Genomic DNA, 18,742 nt, shown 5'->3' on the forward strand with positions numbered 1-18,742 from the left:
TTCATACAAATAATGGTTTCGTGCCAACCTTTATATAATCTAACATATCATACATATATTCATATGCATGCCAATATCAGAAGCATATAAATGTATAAAGGCCACACATGCCTTAATTGTAGAATATATACATCATAAACATACATGTCTCTCAAAATAAATAACAGACTATCTCTATGCATGATCATACATCATGCTCCAAAAGAATAGATACAATCATCCTCAAAATAACACGTCCAATATAGTTGGGTCCTCTAACCATGTATGGGCCTCGTGTGCTGTAAGTTACTCTCTCCTACTGCTGGAGTACCTGAAACATGTCACCAAACGAGATGAGATAATAATATCTCAGCAAACTCAGGATTTATAGAGTAGTTCTCTATCCATAAGTTCACTTCCTGAATGAAAAGTTAGTATCCACATGGTATGAGCAGTTGAACACAATATATATCCATAGGACCCAGTGCACCTATGTACCCAGTACACCCAATGTCCTCTTGGAATTCCCACAAGACATGATGTGCACCCAGTACACTCAGTGGCTGTCTCAATTGTGCACCCAGTACACTCCAAGAATTCATAATCCTAATTCTAATGGCCATAGAACATACAATAGTCAATCATCACATAAGCTTCAAGTGTATATCAATCATTCCACTGATATACAGTATAGCCCCTAGTGCTTGCCCATTGGTTATTTCACCAATGATACAACATATCTATATAAATGCAGTCATACCATATTACTAACACACCATTCAATCATCCAATTATAAAAACATAACTCCCATAGGAGCCTGGTGGAACACACATAGGGAGTAAAACACCTAAACCATGAATTTACCTGTTTAAGGTTTCCCTCCAATGTTACTTAAAGTCCAAGAAAGCTACTCCAAATATAATTCTACACCAAGATCACCTATTTCAAGTATGAAATTGGTATCAATAACTCATATAAAGCATCAAATATTGACCTAGTAGTCAATATACCAACAAAAGCATAATTAAACATACATACCCTATTCTTGATTGATCAAGAACTAGGGCTTCCAATACTAGATTAATTTCAAGCTTGCTCCTCTAAGGCTATAGTACTTGTTCCAACCCTATAATATTAACCAACAACAACCAATATCATATAGGTTAAATTTCAAGTGTCAAAGTTCCAAAACTAAACAATTTAACCCACCATTTTAATTTCAAATTGGCCATACAGTTAGTCTAATTATTTTTCCACCATTTCATATCATTTCTCATCACATTCACATTGCCATTTATGCCAAATTCAAGTCATAACCATTTAACTCTAATATCCAAGAGTGTTAGGCTCTAAGTCCTTATCTCTTTGCCTTAGTTATAAATGAACTAACAAAAGATATTCAAGAGGAAGTGTCATGGTGTATGTTTTTTGCAAATGATATTGTGCTTATTGATGAGACCAAAGACAGTGATAATAGAAAACTTGAATTGTGGAGAAGCATGTTGGAGTCTAAAAGATTTACGTTAAGCTGGAGCAAGACTGAGTATATGAAGTGTGAGTTTTCTCTAGTAAGAGATGTAGACCAAGATCTCGTGCATCTACTTGGTCAAGAGGTACCCAAGAAAGATGTTTTTAGATACCTGAGATCAATTTTGCAAAAAGGTGGAGAAATTGATGAGGATGTAAATCATAGAATCAGAGCAGGGTGGATGAAATGACGTAGTGTATCTAGGTTTTTGTGTGACCGCAAAATTTCCCTTAAGCTAAAAGGAAAATTCTATAGAACAATAGTAAGGCCTGCAAAGTTATATGGAGAAAAATGTTGGCCAACACATAAGCAACATGAGCATAAAGTAGCAGTAGCAAAAATCAGGCTGTTAAGGTGGATGTGTGGCTATATGAAGATGGATAAGATAAGAAATAAAGATATTCGAAGAAAGGTAAGAGTAGCACTGGTGGCTAAAAAGATTAGAGAACATAGATTGAGGTGATTTGGGCACATAATGAGTAGGCCTCTGGATGCTCCCGTAAGAATAAAATTTTGTTACCAAGAGCTCAACAAAAAGAAAGATAGAGGTAGACCGAAACCTACTTGGGAAAAAGTAGAAAAACAAGACTTAATGGAATGAGATATAAATTGGCAAATGGTGTGCCTTAGGACGGAATTGAGAAAAACTATAAATATGGCAGAGGGTTAGACCCGATATTATTCCTATGTTCCAGATGGTCCATTTTTAGTCCTTTTCCTCTTTATCTCCCCCCTCTTAGTCTTTTTTCCTTCTTTTCCTTTAGGGTGTGTTTGGTACAAGTTTTTGTTGAAGATACCTAGGTAAATGGAAGTGGTATTTTAATATGTCCATGTTTGGTATCAGGTTTTAAAAGATTTTGCTAGGAAAATTATTTGCCAAGTATTTGCTTTTTGTGTGTAAAAAACACTGTAAAATAAAACCACCTACAAGGTGATATTTGCTAATAGCTGTGGAAATCCAAAAAGGGCAATTGTGAAAATCCAAGCAAGAAGACCAAAATGACCCTGATGTTGGGGAAAACTATTCAGTAAACTAAAACCATATTTTTCCATTTTATTTTACTCAAGGGTGATTGTGGTAATTTAACCATATTTTCCTACTTATATTTTACCTTCAACCAAACATAAACTTAGCAAACTAAAACCAATTTTCCCGATAATATTTCGGCCTACCACACAACTTTTTTTAAACTTTCCTATCAAACTCACTTTCCCACCATATTCTTAGTAATTATATTTCCCTTATAAAAAAAAATTCTCCTCTACCAAACGCCCCCTTATCTCTTTTCCCCTTCCCTATTTTTTTTCCTTACACCACTTTTATTTTACTTTTATATATATATATATATATATATATATATATATATATATATATATATATTATTTATTTCATTTTTTATCTTTTTACAATCCCTTTGTATCTTTCATTTGGGTTCATCTACCACCGACTCCAAATAGTTTGGGATAAAGGTGTTGTTGATGTTGATCCAAGAATGTTCACATACACATTCTACCATGATTACAAGGTCAAAGTAAGAGTTTTACACCTTCCAAATACTTAGTATGGTCCTAAAAAATTAGGACAGATACTGGTAATACTGTTGCTTGTGTTTCTCATTCTACATTACTTGAACCTTGGATATTTGACTCAAGTGCTACCGATCACGTCTGTGGTAGTAAGGAACTATTTACATCTCTTACTTATTCTGTTCATTTACCTTCCTTTACCCTTGCTAATGGCACTAAAGCCCCTGTTCATGGGATTGGACAAGCCTGTCCGACCTCTTCTTTGACCTTGACATCTGTCTATAACATTCTTGGCATCCCTTATAACTTAATTTCTGTTAGTATATTGGTCCACTCCCTCACTTGTATCATTACTTTCTCTAACCATTATGTTTTTGTGCAACATCCGAGTAGGGGGACAACGATTGGAGTGGGTCGTGAGCAGCAGGGTCTTTATTATCTTGTTGTGCCTCGTCCTTCAGTGGCATGCTCTCTCACAGAATTTCCACAACTTATCCACAGTCGCCTCGGTTATCCAAGTCTTTCAAAATTGCAAAAGACGGTTCCTCTTTTATCAGATCTTCAGTTTTTAGATTGTCTGTCGTGTCAGCAAGGGAAGCACACATGCTCCTCCTTTGCCAGTCGAGTTAATAAACGAGCGGATGCTCCTTGCTCAACTAGAGGTGGAGTACTTGGGCCATGTAGTATCGACAAAAGGAGTTACTCTGGATAATAATAAAGTCAAAGCTATGGTAGATTGGCCAATTCCAAAAAATATTATGCAGTAGAGGGGATTTTTGGCCTCACTGGGTATTATAGAAGGTTTGTGTGTGGATATGCTTTAATAGTTGCACCACTAACTGACTTGCTGAAGAGAGATTCATTTATGTGGTCCACAGCAGCGCAAACAACATTTGATAATCTCAAAACAGCCATGACTTTAGCACCTGTTCTTCCCCTACCATATTTTTCTCAAGAATTTGTGGTTGAAACTTACGCTTCAGACTTAGGTATTGGTGCTATACTCGTTCAGATAGAACATCCCATCTCATATTTCAGTAAAAAATTGTCCCTCTGAATGCAAAAGGCTTATGCTTGTGTGAGGGAACTGTATGCAATCATGGAATCTGTTAAGAAATGGTGGCAATATCTATTGGGCAAGAAATTTAGGACAGATCAAAAAGAGTTTACGAGGCCTACTTGATCAGGTTGTTCAAACACGGAACAACAGTACTATCTAGCCAAACTTTTGGGATTTCACTATTCCATAATATATACGCCTGGAAAAGATAATTGGGTGGTAGATGCATTTTCAAGGTACCCTACTACCATGTCGCTCATGACACTTGCCATGGTACACTGATACTTTAGAAGAATTGAAGAAGGAAAATCAGCAAAAGTTTTTCTTCCAACAAATACATTAGCAATTAAATGAAGATCCAGAACTCCATTCAGAATATGAGGTCCGAGATGGGTTATTATTAAAAAAAGACAAATTACTATTAGATTCTACTTCACCTCTAGTCCAGCAAGTTCTTAGAGAAAATCATGTTACTTTGACTAGTGGCCATACTGGAATCCAGAAGACATTGACAAGAACTACAGCTAGCTTCACATGGCCTGGGCTTAAGAAAGATGTTAAAAAGTATGTTAATTCTTGAGTGATATGTCAACAGGTCATATATCAGACTAAACTCCCTGTTGGCCTTCTGCAACCAATTCCAATACCTGAAAGAATTTGGGAGGATTTGTCCTTAGATTTTGTGATTGGTTTACTTGCCTCCCACAGCTACACTACTATTTTTTTAGTTGTAGATAGGCTCTCAAAACAAGCTCATTTTGGCTATTTGCTGAGGAAATACTCGGCTGCTAAAGTGGCTAATCTCTTCGCCCAAATGGTCTGTAAAGGGACCTTATTTTTTCTTAGTAAATTTTGGACTGAGTTGTTTGAACTTAGTGGAACAAGTTTGAGGAGAACAACAGCTTATCACCCACAATCGGATGGTCAGTCCAAAGTAGTTAATAGAGTATTAGAGCAATATCTTAGATGCTTTATGGCTGATTTTCAAAAAAGTGGTTTAAAATCCTACATTGGGCAGCATATTATTATAACAATATTTACCACAGTGGGAATGTCACCCTTTAAAGCTGTCTATGGGCATGAACCACCATCAGTGCTAAATTATCTACCATCTACAGCTTCTCTAGAGGAGGTGGACAGATTATTGGAGGGTAGACAAAGTATTTTACAGCAGTTTAAAGGCAATTTACTCCACTCTCATATGATTATGCAGAGGCAAGCAAATAAGCGCAGAAGAGATGTTAAATACAAGTGGGAGACAAGGTGTGGGTACTATTACAGCCATATAGACAGTCTTCAGTGGCTAACAGAATTACTCACAAGTTATCCAAACGATACTTTGGTCCATTTTACATCCTAAAGCGCGTAGGCAGTGTTGCCTACAAACAGGAGTTACCAGCCAATGCTAAAATCCACCATACTTTTCATGTGTCTTTGTTAAAACCATTCCAAGGTGATCAACCCATACCTTCCTTTAACAGAAATTTTCCAAGTAGGGCTACCTGTCCTTGAGCCCCAACAAACATTGTCTACTCGCATGACTGAGAAAGGTGATTCTCAAAACAGACAAGTGCTGGTGTTGTGGGCTAGAATGCCACAAGAATGTATCACATGGGAGTCCTGGGATTGATATGCCACAAGTGTTGGTGTTGAGGACAACGTTGATTTTAATGGAGGAGGTATTGATATGGGTCCAGCTAAATCAGGCCCAATTAAGGAAACCCATAACCACGACCTAGCAGTGGAAGACCCAAAATCATCACTTCAACCAATTGAAGCAAGCCCTAGAGTTTCACAAGGACTGGCTGATGAAGTAGGAGCAGGGAAGATACATGACGCATGCAGCGAAGGATCTAGAAGCACATTCTGTTCATCAAGGATAAGAAAGGTCCATTGCAGAAGGAAGAAACAAGAGAAGGACAAGAAGGCCCAATCGCTTGAATGACAACGAGTTTGTGTTGCAAGTAGTAGATGAATTTTGTAAAATACAAACATGTTGTGATTCATTGTGTAATAATACTAGAATATTACTATAATTGTCTGTTTGTTAGTAGCATCTTACAGAAGAGGATAGTTGGGTCCTTTTGTTGTATTGAGTAATGTTAAATAGGGAAAGCAACCAATTGTATGGGTTGTTGAAGATTGAATAAATTCTCGATTTCCTCATCTTCTCGTCTCTCAGTGTTCTCTCATCTCCTTCATTCTGCTCCCTGATAGAACTTGGGTTCTATCAGCATAATTCCCGAATTTTCTTGAGGGTAAATTTTGAAACTACTCCAGATAATTTTATTCTAGAGCCCAAAATCATAAAATAAAACATTATATAATTTCCCAATCACTTCCTTCATCTGAAGATGCTCTTCCCCATTTCAAAATATTAAATAGAAATTTGGGATGTTACATGGAAGACATCAGCGGGGGCATTTTGCTAGGCATATGCATCCGTGGACAAAACGCTACGGGCATGCATCCAGATAAAAAAGCATTTATGATTATATCTTATCAAAAAAAAGGTTGACAAATAGAATTGTTGAAATTATAGGTAAAGGTATGGAAAAAGAAAATGGAAAAATATTGACTCTGAATAATAATATGACATTAGACTGATATGGTGTGATATGTGATACAAGACACTAATCAAATCATTTTATTTATAGTAATAATTAGGTTAAGTACAAGCCTAATATTACAAGTATAAGTCCAAACCCACTAATATAATAAGACTACTAACCTTAAGTAAACACCAAACCCACTAATATAATAAGACTACTAAACTTAAGTAAACAAGGAAACAAATCAACTAGGAACGCATAATATTGCTTCCTCAATTAGATAACTAATTAATTCCACAACATATTCTAAAGATTTTTTTTTTTAATAGTTTTGAGATATAATGGAGATTTTCTAGGATATTCTAAATTACTCTTGAGATATTCTAAAATAAAATGCAAAAGGCATTTTCATACCTGGAAACAGTAGATTAAATTATTATTACTCCTGACATCACTGTTATTGCATTAACTTGACGTATTAGCAGCAGCAAGTTTTTCCTGAAGCTTCGTTATTCGAGCCTGTTATAACATAAATGTAAAGAACAATGATTATTCCGGTAGAATTAGCCCCTTCAAATTTGTAAACAGGCAAACCCAAACTAGATCCAAAGAAACGAGAAAGAACAGAAGAAAGAAGAGGCCATGCAAAAAAGAACTTTCAAAATTGTTCTCTAAAGCAGTACAAGATATGACAACTTTATTATTATTAATCCATCAAAAAATAGGAGCTTTTCCATGTGAATGAGATTATTCTAAATAGAAATATGGAAGTCAATAATCTTTGATTTCTTACTAGGATTGCTTATATTGTTGAGATTAATCTTTGGCATAGCTCCCTAAATCCATGGAAAATACAATCAATGTTCTTTCTTATCAGTTTTGCTACATCTTCCTTCCCAAAAGCCACAGATGTCTAAGTTTATGCTAAAAGAAATACATAGGATCAGAATAGCTGAAGACAAAGATTCAATGCTACCTTGAATGATTTAGAATGACGGATAGAAGGATCTATATCTAAAGATGCTAAATATGACTGTTCTGCTGAATCAAGTTGCTGCAGTGCCAAAAAGGCATCGCCTTGGCAGATATAAGCCTGCAAAGTGAATTAAAAAATAAACAATAGAGAACATTTAAATTTAACAAGAACCCTTAAATCATAATTTTTAGGACAATAACAGTTTGTTTAAAACATAGGCACAACAAATACAAATGAAAAATTAACATACTCACACAGGTGATAGGCAAATAAAATTGAGGTAAGGATATCAGGACCAAAATCTCTTGCTATTGACATTTTATAATGAGATTTTGGTAACAATCAGAAGGTGAATATCTTTCATAACTGCCTAAAAAACTGGGGAACTGAGCATGATAGATTGAGTAAACATTTTGGGACTTAGATGGAAAGGTGGACGTCTAAAGAGTAAAAAAAAAAAACTTGTATCCTGGTTTAAAATCAAGATGAGATTTTCAAAAGCTTCTTACGGTGAGAAAGCTCAACCTCTCGAGACTCGAAAGTTGCACCTTTCCACAGAAATTTTCATTAACAGTATAGACTGCTCTTCAAGTCTTCATTACTCAAAACTTCACAGCATATTTATTTCGGGTGGGCAGGGAGGCATTGGTTCTTTCCCAATATGCATTTGCATAGTTGATGATTGTACTGTGTGATTAGCAATGGTAGCGCATCATTAACCACCCAATCCAGTGGACTTCTTATAAATTAAAACAGCAGCAAATTTAACTGTTTATTTTTCATTTATTGTGTTTGTAGCATCTTTAATTGATAAAGTAGCAAATTTTCACAAAAATATAAAAATAAAAATAAAAAATAGTTTTTATTTAGCAGGGGCGTCATTAACAGTTGAGGCTCACGATGTAATCCATTATTACAAAGCATACTCTTCCATACCAGTGAGGATCAGAAACAAGTGACGATTTGACATGTCAGTGCAACTAGGAAAAAGCGTATGAATTTGAGTCACCTCAGAATACCCGGGAGCTAATGTCAAAGCCTCCCTAGCATCTTCGAGGGCACCATAGTAATTGCCCAATTCCAACCTTACAAATGACCTGAATGTAAAAATACATAATGTACAAAAAATAAATATACACGATCACATACCATTTTGCAAGTTATTTCAACTGGAGACATAGAAAATCACCTAAGTTTAACAAACCTGCATTTAAATGTGACATGTATGCCACCAAATGGTTTTAAATCTATAGCCTGCATCAGCATGGCACAATGAATCAGTCTCTCTCAAGTCTCAACTCAAGATTGATTTCCTTTAAAAAGAAAAATAGAAAGGCGCGCACCTGTGAGAGCAGAAGCTCAGCATCAGTGAAATTTCGCTTCTCAAACTCAATATCGGCTCTCTTCCTCAAAGCGAGCGCATCCAAACTAGTCTTGGAGTCGCCATCGGCAAACAGACTCACCATGACCTCCGCCGCCCGAGCAGCCGTCCCGCAATGGCTGACGATGAGACCATCTGGCAGGACCACCAGGTTGGGGCCGCCGCCGCACCGGCCCAAGCAGCCGCAGGACTTAATGGCGACGTTTGGAGGAGCTAGGCCAGATAGGGTCTCCAGGGTTTGAAAGGAGCCCTGTCTGCGGCAGGTGCGATTGGTGCACACCCGAATTTCTTGGAGCTGCTGTGCTTTGGGACGACATCGTTTGGGGGGAGGAGAAATCAGTAACAGAGTCAGAGTGTGACTCTTCATAGATTGATTCAATTTAAAACAACGCTAACGCTCCTCCTCCTCCTCCGGTCCTCCTATCCCTTTGGTACGTTGCACCGATATCGAATATAGACAAAGTACATACACACGTTCATTTTAAAAAATAATAAATTTTGATACATTAAAATAAGTTTTGATATAAAACAGGGTCACCGGTTATATTTATAAATTTTTTTTCTTACAAACTACACTAAGTACTACCGGTCATACTTTAATTATATAGTGTATGATCGGTGTAATTTGCAAAAAAAATTTGTAAACGGATCCTATCCCTATAAAATAACACTTTTAATTTATATTATATTTAATATTTGATAATTTAACAAAATTTTTTTTTATAACATTCATTAATTTTACAAAGAGACATAAAATATCCCAAATATTTAAATTAGAGGAAGGTTATACTTACAACTTTTTTTTTACAACCATATCTTAACACCGTTGATTTCCGCCAATTAACGGTTATAATTTATTACGAATTAATAATTAATTAATGAGTTTAATTTGCAAAAATCATAACCGTTGATTGGCGGAAATCAACGGTATTAAGATATGGTCGTAAGAGGTTGTAAAAAAAAAGGTTGTAAGTATGATCTTTCTCTTTAAATTAAACTCAATAAAATGATAATTGTAATATAACGAATCTAATAGTTGAAATTAAATACACAACGTAACACAACTTTCAAATCTTTTTTGAGTCTCTACATGTTGAAATATCGGGAATCAAACACTAAGTTTTTTGAAGTGTTTGCATCATAATCGCCGAGCTCATTTATTATGGTCGTGGAGTTTGTGCTCATTTTTTCAAAAGTAGAAAGAAAAAAGGATTGAAAGGGGATTTAGAAGGAAGAAAATGGTATAAATGGAAGAAAAAATTTCCTTTTTTGGCAAAGGACCGTCAAATGCAATGTGCTCCTCGAGCACATTAAAAAAATCCCATAATCGCCTAACACTTCTTCTCCTCACTTCCTCACTTAGTAAATATAAAACACGTGGATTGGAACCGCATCATCATATTTAAACATTAAATTAAATTAAATTAAATAAATATCCGGCAAAGCTTTGTACCAGTGTTATTAAACCTGACCCGGGCAACGACCCGATCAGAGTATTGGGTCACTGGTCGGATCAGTGGGTCACGGGTCGGACCGGTTGACCCAGGTATATATAAATATATATAAATATGAACATATAAATTCAATTATATTCTCCATATCTAAAATGAATTAAACAAGGTTCACTAAATAAGCTCAAAAACATGAAACATAAATAAATAAAAATGCACGCTATTACTATGTCAATTTAAATTACAACTCAGAATCCCCATAAACATATTCTCAATAAACATTTAACTCATATTTTTCAAATTCAACTACAATAAAATGACATATGTCATATTCTCTTAATTTATTATTCAGCAAATTGCTTCAGTATTGAAAGCTGAAATTTGAGGTCATTGTAGAAGAGTATACTAACAAATAAAATTACAAAAAGTTTTTAAAATGAGTTCTACATTTTTTTCTCACAAGATGAAACAATTTTGATTTTTGATTTATTTTTAAATGCATGACCCGATCAGGTCACTGGGTCACACCGGGTCACCGATTTTGACCGATTTTGTCCGGGTTTGACAGGGTCGATGCATGACTGGTTCAATGCTTGACCCGAACCGGTCTGATGACTGGTTCACCGGGTTTCGGGTTGACCTGACCGGGTCGGGTCGTGTTTTACAACAGTGCTTTGTACTACTACCTACATACAAAATTATCTATGCAAGTTTTTGGATTTTCATGGAAAATATTATTTTATTTTATTTTTTGGTAATCTAAGGGGTAAACAACAACACCTCAAAGAGATCAATTCAATAAAATCGTTCTGAAATTACAAGAAAAAGATAAATCAGCCCAATACAAAGGCCAAATACTAGGGGTAGGGTTTGAAAAAACACAAAAATTATTTTCAACAGTATAGTCTAAAGGATATTTAGAAAGCCAATCTGCACAACTATTTCCTTCTCTAAAAACATGAACCAGGTGAACTTCCCAATTCTCTTGTAACCATGCTCGAATCTGAGTCACTAAGCGAGACTCTCGAGTTGCTCTTCCACTGCTGAAGAGCAAAGTGATAACTGAGCTTGAATCACTTTCTAGGTTGCAGCGTCTCCAACCTCTATTCCAAGCAAATTCGAGACCCTTGAGGACGCCCCATAATTCTGCAACAAAAGCTGAACAGTGGCCAATATAGTAAGCAAACCCTTATTTCCAATAACCATTTTTATCTCTTATAATTCCTCCACAAGCACCCCTGCCATCACTCATGGCTGCACCATCCGTGTTTAATTTCACCCAACCTATGTCCGGAGGTAACCCTCTAATAGGAACAGAAATGTAATTCTTGGTCAGCTTTGTCCCCTTAGAAGTTATCCAGGCTTGAGTATACTCACGGACCAGACTCTCAACGAACTGCACCTTGTATGCTTTCCCGTTATTTTCCACACCATGCACCTGATTGTTTCTCCACTGCCAAGCTAACCAAACAGTAACAGCAAAAACAAACGACCAGGGGGCATCAAAGCACAAAATAGATACATTTTGAATATTTAAGGAAAGCCAAGAATCTAAATCAGTATCAAATATTATTTATCAAATTTGGCCTCAAAAGATCAGATCAAACTTTTTTAATCTTAGGACAGTCACGTGCCATATGAATAATGGATTCTTCATGAAAATTACAAATAGGACAGCTAGGAGGACACAATCTAAAGTTAGCCAGGAAGCTTCTAGTTGATAAACGATGATGAGCAGTCTTCCAAAGGAACAAAATTATCCGATTGGGCCCATTTAAATTCCAAATGGCTGACCACAATTTTCTATCAATACCATTAGAATTATTCTGATTTAGCAATGTAAAATAAATATTTTTCACATAAACTTCATCAGATCCAATTAAATTCCACCATTTTCTATCCATACTATTAGATTCATGAGGAGGCAGTATACTTCTAATAATTTGAACACAATCATCAGGAAGAAAATTAGAAATATTCTCACAATCCCAAGTTCCATCATGAGTAACATAATCAATTACTCTCTTACCAGCCTCTGTTAGGGAAATTTGAGTAATAGTTCTGTTTGCAAGTTTTTCCCCAATGTTCACCCAATGATCCTCCCAAAACAGAACAGAAGATCCATCACCCACATCCTAAACCAGCTTAGGTTTAAGCTTATTCCAAACATCACACATAAGTTTCCAAAGACGAGAATTACCATTCTTCCAAGTTAAATCAGTTTGATTATTGGATGAATTTGTGCACTTAGCTTTTAGTACCTTCACCCAAAGCTGATCAGGATCATTAACAAAATTCCAAACTAGTTTTCCTAAGAAAGCTTCATTCATTACTTGTAATTTTCTCAACCCCAGCCCTCCATCTGCTTTTGGTCTTGATTATTGAAGTTGTTCTAATTCATTACAGACAGCTTTAGGAATCATATTGCTTTGCATGAAGTAATACGGCATAGTAGACAACACAGATTAAGAAAGAATCACTCTGCTCGCCTGAGAGAGAGACTCGGATTGCCAGCTAGATAATCTTTCTTTAACTCTCTCAACTATACCAGAAAATAAATTTTTAATAACTCTACCATGATGTATCATTGCTCCAAGATATCTTCCTATATTTGTTACTCTTTTGAATCCACTTTGTCCTGTGATTTAGTAGCTAACTCATCTGGAGTATTCTTTGAGAAATAAATAGAAGCTTTTTGAATATTCACCTTTTGCCTAGAAATGTCTCCAAACAAATTCAAACATCTGAAAAGGATATTAAGCTGATCCTCACTGGCTTCTAGAAAAAACATCAAATCATCCGCAAATAGGAGATGAGATATTTTGGGTCCACCCTTACCAGCTCTTATTGGCTTCCAAAGATTCTCATTCACTGCTGTATCAATGATATGAGAAAGCTTCTCCATTGCCAAGACAAACAAGTAAGGAGAGACCGGGTCTCCTTGTCTGACACCTCTGCTTGGTTGGAATTTCTCTGTTAACTTTCCATTCCAAATAATGTTGGTTTTTAGAGATGTGACAGCTGCCATGATCAGTTTTGAAAGTCTATCAAGGATCTGAATTTCATCAAGCACTCTATGAATGAACTTCCAATTTAAACGATCATAAGCCTTCTCAAGATCCACCTTAATCACCATAAAACACTTCTTATCCCGCATTCTTCTCATAGAATGAACCAGTTCTTGCACAATAATGATATTATCTTGAATACTTGGAAATGTTCAAATTATATTTTTGGATTTAGTTTATAAATATATTAGTATTTTAACTCGTATGATACACAGAGATTATGATGGAATGATTTTTATTATATGTTGATATGAAAATTATACGCTAAAGATTGTAAAATACATAAAAATAAATTTTGAAGGAAATATAAAAGTAATAAATATTATTAAATTTAAATAGAAGACTAAAAAGACTCATGTATTAAAGTTTAAATCTTTTTATACACTTCTTATTAAACAACACTGTTAGTTTTTTCCATGAATTTCCATTTTCATCTAATATTAAAATGTTCAAACCATTCCTAAATTTTACTTTAGAAATAGTAACATATAACTATCCAAGAGTAAAAATAGATTTCAGTAAGAATAGTCCAACATAAGAAAGAGATTGGTCCTGACTCTTATTAATGGTCATGATAAAACATAGACTAGTTGAAAATTGCCTTCTTTCGAATCTCAAAGGAATGTCAGGATCTGATGGAATCATATTCATTAATGGAATGTAAACTTTATGACCAATATAGTTTCATGTACCGACAGTTGCACCAATTATGTTATTTGTTAATTCTTCAACCAGTGTTGTTAAACCCGACCCGGTCGGGGTACTGGGTTACTGGTCGGACCAGTTGACCCGGATATATATAGATATATAAAAATATATATAAATATGAACATATAAATTCAATTATATTCTCCATATCTAAATTGAATTAAACAAGGTTCACTAAATAAGCTAAAAAACATTAAGCATAAATAAATAAAAATGCACGCTACTATTATGTCAATTTAAATTGCAACTTAGAATCCCTATAAACATACCTCTAAATGACATTGAACTCATATTTTTCAAATTCAACTACATTAAAATGACATATATCACATTCTCTAATTTATTACTCCACAAATTGCTTCAGTATTGGAAACTAATAGGTCATTGTAGAAGAGTATACTAACAAATATTATTACAAAAAGTTTTTAAAATGAGTTTTACATTTTTTTTTATAGGGTGAAACAAAAAAAAAATTTAAATGCATTATTCGACCGGGTCGCCAGATCACCGGGTTTGGTCAGGTTTGACCGGGTCGATGCATAACCGGTCCAATGCTTATCCCGAACCGGTCTGATGATCGGTTCACCGGGTTCGGGGTCGAGCCGGCCAAGTCGGGCCAGGTTTTACAACAGTGTCTTCAACTATCGGTCTCGTTCCATTGCACAAGCCAGAAGATTGGTCTATATTCCTTAGAAGCATAATAAGAACTCTTTTTTCAGAGTGATTTTATGATTAGGAAATCCAAAACACTTAATTTCATTTAAAAACTCTACAGTGAACCAATTAGGTTCAATCCCAACATCTTCATCTGCTATGCAATATGAGTCTGAACCCACATATTCTTTCTTTTCATCGGAGACTTGAGAAAGGATAAATTCATTCGTCATCTCAACTGCTTCAAGAGTTGGAGTCAATATGACTCTTTCTTCAAAGAACTTAAAGTCTTTCATGTTCTGTAGCAAATTTGGATAAGTGAACTGAACAATACTAACAAGAGGTTTGGTTGAATCCAAAATTAAAATATCTTATAGAATTTTTACTTGAGCAACACCATCAGTTTTTATGCCAAATTGTCCATCACCGACTTTGATTATCCAATTGCGAAATCTTTCATTAATTGATGTTCTGCTGACGCTGCTTTCTTCGATCTCATGTTTTTGGTCAATGTAAGTACCTTACAGTGAGACCACAACTTTGATGAATTAATTGTTGTAGAAACAATGTCCTCCTTAGTTGCTTTTGGAATAACTGGTAATATTTGACAAAAGTCTCCTCTAAGAACATCACATTTGCCTCCAAATGGTCTCTCTTCAGAATTGGAGTTAGTAAACCTCATTATGTCCTTACGTGAAAGATCAAGAGCCTCAAAAGCCAGTTTATTAATCATGCATGATTCATCCTATATAATTAGAATCGTTTATTGAAGAAGCTCTACCTTTAAACTCCCTTGTTTAATATTGTTGTATTGCATTTCGAGAATTCATCAATTTTTTAATGGAATTGAGAATCTATAATGTGTTGTCCTACCCCCTGGCAAAAGCAAGACAACAATCCCACTTGAAGCATTATTGAGGACTATTTTACTATGACACCGAACAACTGCTGACAAAGTTTTTCAAATAAAAGTTTTCCCAGTCCTATCGTAGCCATATACAAAAAAGAACTCACATGTGTTATGTTGTACAACATGGATTATTTGATTAAAAAATTTTCTTTAGTCTTCTTTCATTGTAGATAAGAATGTCTTCAGACCTAATGTCATTTGTTTGCGATCGTAGCTCAATTTGTCGAATAAGAAGTGATTCTCGAATTCATTAAGCGAACAATGATGTGGGAATCACATGGAATGAAATTCTTTCAAAGATCTTCCATTTGAATTGAGCAATCTCTCTATTTCAAACAAACATAGATTTTTTAAGTCTTAAGTAGCAATTGAAAGATCTACAGTGAAAAAGGAAGCAATATCATTATCTGTTTGATGAGACCGTTGTTTATTGAAAAAAAAAACTATTTGAAGAAGTTATTTAAAATTGTATTGTATGACCGAAAGAGATGAAATATTGTATGAGAATTATAAAGTATTATGAGGTTACATCCTAATGAAATGAAGGCATATAATTTCAGTCAAAGATTTGAAAATAAAATTATAAAGTCACCTACCATTTGAGATTTCCAACAGTGCAACTCTTTTGTTCGGGTTAAATGTTATTGTTGAATTAGTCAATGGTGTCGGCACATGTGTTGTTTCTACACAAATGAGAATTTGAAAGTTCAATTGAACATAAAAGTTTACAAATTTAATAATAGGAATAAATTTGTACTACAAATGGACCTTATATAGCAGTTGTAAGATTGAATGTTTGTAACGGTCTTCCTCGTTTTCTCTGTTGAGTTGAAGCACCCTCACATTGACTTTAAAGTTGATTTTCCTGTAACCCTACAAATATTGTTACAAATTTAAAATAAAATAGGATATATTTATTTTTAATTGCTAATAAATTTGATAGATAAAATAATATTTAAATTGAAGAAGTTAAAATTAATAATCTTAGACTTGTAAATTAGCTACCGGAATAGATGACGTGTATGATCTTGCTCTTTTCGTCAAAGGATCGAGTAGTACAATCATTGCATAGAGTTGAATTTTTATTTTCTTTTAATACTGCCAATGATATCCAACAAATATGAGCAATTATATATTAATGCATATGAAAGACATTTAAACATGTATTGTACGTTATAAATTTATACTGCAAGAATCTTTTGATGAGTTAACAAGTGTAAGATATTGTCATTTTAAATTTTTAAATTATAATGGAATAGTAAATAATAAGAAGAATTAAAAAACTAAATTCAAAGAGAATACTTTTTTTTAAACTTTTGTATATGAAATCAAATTATATTTGAAACTAAATTACTTTATAACAGATATGATATGTTTAAAAACATTATGTGTTACTAAAAATTGGTTACAAATTATAAAATTTGGAAACAAAATTTATACTTTAACTATATAATTCTTTCAAAGATTTACTTGATAGAAAAAACCATAAAAATAGTAAACCTTTAAAATGTATTATTATGGTTGAAATTGATATTGGGCATTAGACGTATGTGAAACAATTGTTTAAATAAAAATAGTGTTTTATGAGTACAAAGGGATGCAAATTTTTCATTGTAGAGTATAAAATTTAAATTAAACAATTTCGTTAAAGGAAAGAACAAATGATGCAAAATTGTTGAGTGAAATGTTGTTTGCAAAAGACCAAAATTTTCTGAATTGTGTGGGTTGCTCAATTGTCGTTTCCTACACAGCCGGAGCTTTTTTCAAATCTTGCTTGTTTTGAGCCAAAAGTTGAAGATGCCAATTTAATTTAGATGATAGAAAAGAAGATAGAAGAGATATTCTGTGGGAGATATATTGAAGAATGAGAATAAGCGGATGGGACACAGAATGATGGTAGAGACGTTCTTTCTGCCTCAAGGTAATTATTACTAGAAAAATGCTTTGATCAAAAGCGTTCTTGATCACCACGCAATACTTGAAACCATAAGTCCTCCAATAAGTCCACACCACCTTGTTGTCTTGTAGGAGAAGAACGATTCTTCAACATCCAAAATCCTTCAAGAGAGATTGTTAAAACTCAAGAGAAAGGCCAAGAGAAAGTGGCGGCTAAGGGTTGTTCAAGAAAGATAGGCCGTCACATAAATAATTGGTTTCCTTAATTTGAGCCAATCAATCTAATTAATTGATTTCCTTAATTTCCTCCATTTTTATCAATTCTAATTTTATGATTATATTTAAATTCAAAATTAGAATTCGAATTAATTTTATTAATTTGTATGTGACCCATTGAATTTAATTTTTTTTTAAAACTTGTTTAAGATTAAAAGTTTACACTTTAGATTACCAAAATTATTTTTTACACTTTTCAAAGAATCCAAATCATTGTATGAATTACACGTGACAAAATTTTTCACAAAATGACTCTAAATTATAATATAGTATAGATTTTACATTTGTATTTAATTTTTTTATACGCACATTTGTAACCTCTCAAGCCCTATCATTCCTAATGACTTTACACTTGCATTTAATTAAATAAATTATCCCCATATTCGAATAACCAAATCTAGCTGTGATTATTTATGTTAAAAATAAATAATTTTTATCATATTATTCAATAAATTTGACATTTCATAATCAAACTTTTAAAACCATTAAATAAAGTTTCAACACAAGATTAGATACGAAATGTTAACTGATAATGCCAGTGATAAGTTAAAGTATAAGAAAGGGTTATTTTTCTAATTTATATGGGTCCTAAGAAAAGCTCATAAGAAACCTCATTGAAAGGGGGAAAAATAGTGTGTATTACACAGTTTAAATCTATGCATCCTTATTACATGTTTCACTCGGAAGTTTAGTGATCAAATTTATAATCATTTTTTTCAACCGATTCATCGCGATTTTCAAATATTTAAAAGAATAAAATACGAAAAAATATTTG

At 34.0% G+C, this 18,742-nt stretch overlaps 2 protein-coding genes across 5 annotated transcripts; both read right to left on the reverse strand.

Annotated features, from left to right (window-relative positions):
* Positions 1 to 9,436, reverse strand: LOC133307597 (uncharacterized). Of its 4 annotated transcripts, XM_061508134.1 has the most exons (8): positions 8,967 to 9,436; positions 8,828 to 8,877; positions 8,633 to 8,720; positions 7,624 to 7,740; positions 7,062 to 7,166; positions 1,019 to 1,106; positions 845 to 919; positions 1 to 310 (listed from the first exon to the last, which is right to left on the reverse strand). In XM_061508134.1, exons 1-5 carry the CDS (start codon positions 9,369 to 9,371, stop codon positions 7,113 to 7,115), a joined length of 714 nt encoding a protein of 237 aa, XP_061364118.1. In that variant the 5' UTR covers positions 9,372 to 9,436; the 3' UTR covers positions 1 to 310; positions 845 to 919; positions 1,019 to 1,106; positions 7,062 to 7,112. The 4 variants fall into 4 exon arrangements, with proteins under 4 accessions (XP_061364118.1, XP_061364116.1, XP_061364119.1 ...); XM_061508132.1 differs by lacking the exon at positions 1,019 to 1,106; XM_061508135.1 differs by lacking the exon at positions 1,019 to 1,106 and having other exon boundaries at positions 8,560 to 8,720.
* A 5,484-nt stretch (positions 9,437 to 14,920) lies between these two features.
* LOC133307589 (uncharacterized) lies at positions 14,921 to 15,618 on the reverse strand. The gene is made up of 2 exons (XM_061508116.1): positions 15,406 to 15,618; positions 14,921 to 15,184 (listed from the first exon to the last, which is right to left on the reverse strand). The coding sequence occupies exons 1-2, from the start codon at positions 15,616 to 15,618 to the stop codon at positions 14,921 to 14,923; spliced, it is 477 nt and encodes a 158-aa protein (XP_061364100.1).
* Positions 15,619 to 18,742: the final 3,124 nt, after the last annotated feature.

Source organism: Gastrolobium bilobum, unplaced genomic scaffold, assembly GCF_033153095.1.
Source record: "Gastrolobium bilobum isolate Gb01-03AN ecotype WA unplaced genomic scaffold, APGP_CSIRO_Gbil_v1 utg7663, whole genome shotgun sequence".
NCBI classification, from domain to species: Eukaryota; Viridiplantae; Streptophyta; class Magnoliopsida; order Fabales; family Fabaceae; genus Gastrolobium; species Gastrolobium bilobum.

Coding starts and splice junctions, on each gene's coding strand:
- LOC133307597 (XM_061508133.1), bottom strand. CDS start 9,371: ATGAAGAGTCACACTCTGACTCTGTTACTGATTTCTCCTCCCCCCAAA. Junction 8,878..8,966: donor CTGAGCTTCTGCTCTCACAG/GTGCGCGCCTTT, acceptor ATGCTGATGCAG/GCTATAGATTTAAAACCATT. Junction 8,721..8,827: donor CATGTCACATTTAAATGCAG/GTTTGTTAAACT, acceptor TTTTACATTCAG/GTCATTTGTAAGGTTGGAAT.
- LOC133307589 (XM_061508116.1), bottom strand. CDS start 15,618: ATGATTAATAAACTGGCTTTTGAGGCTCTTGATCTTTCACGTAAGGAC. Junction 15,185..15,405: donor AGTTGTGGTCTCACTGTAAG/GTACTTACATTG, acceptor AATTTGCTACAG/AACATGAAAGACTTTAAGTT.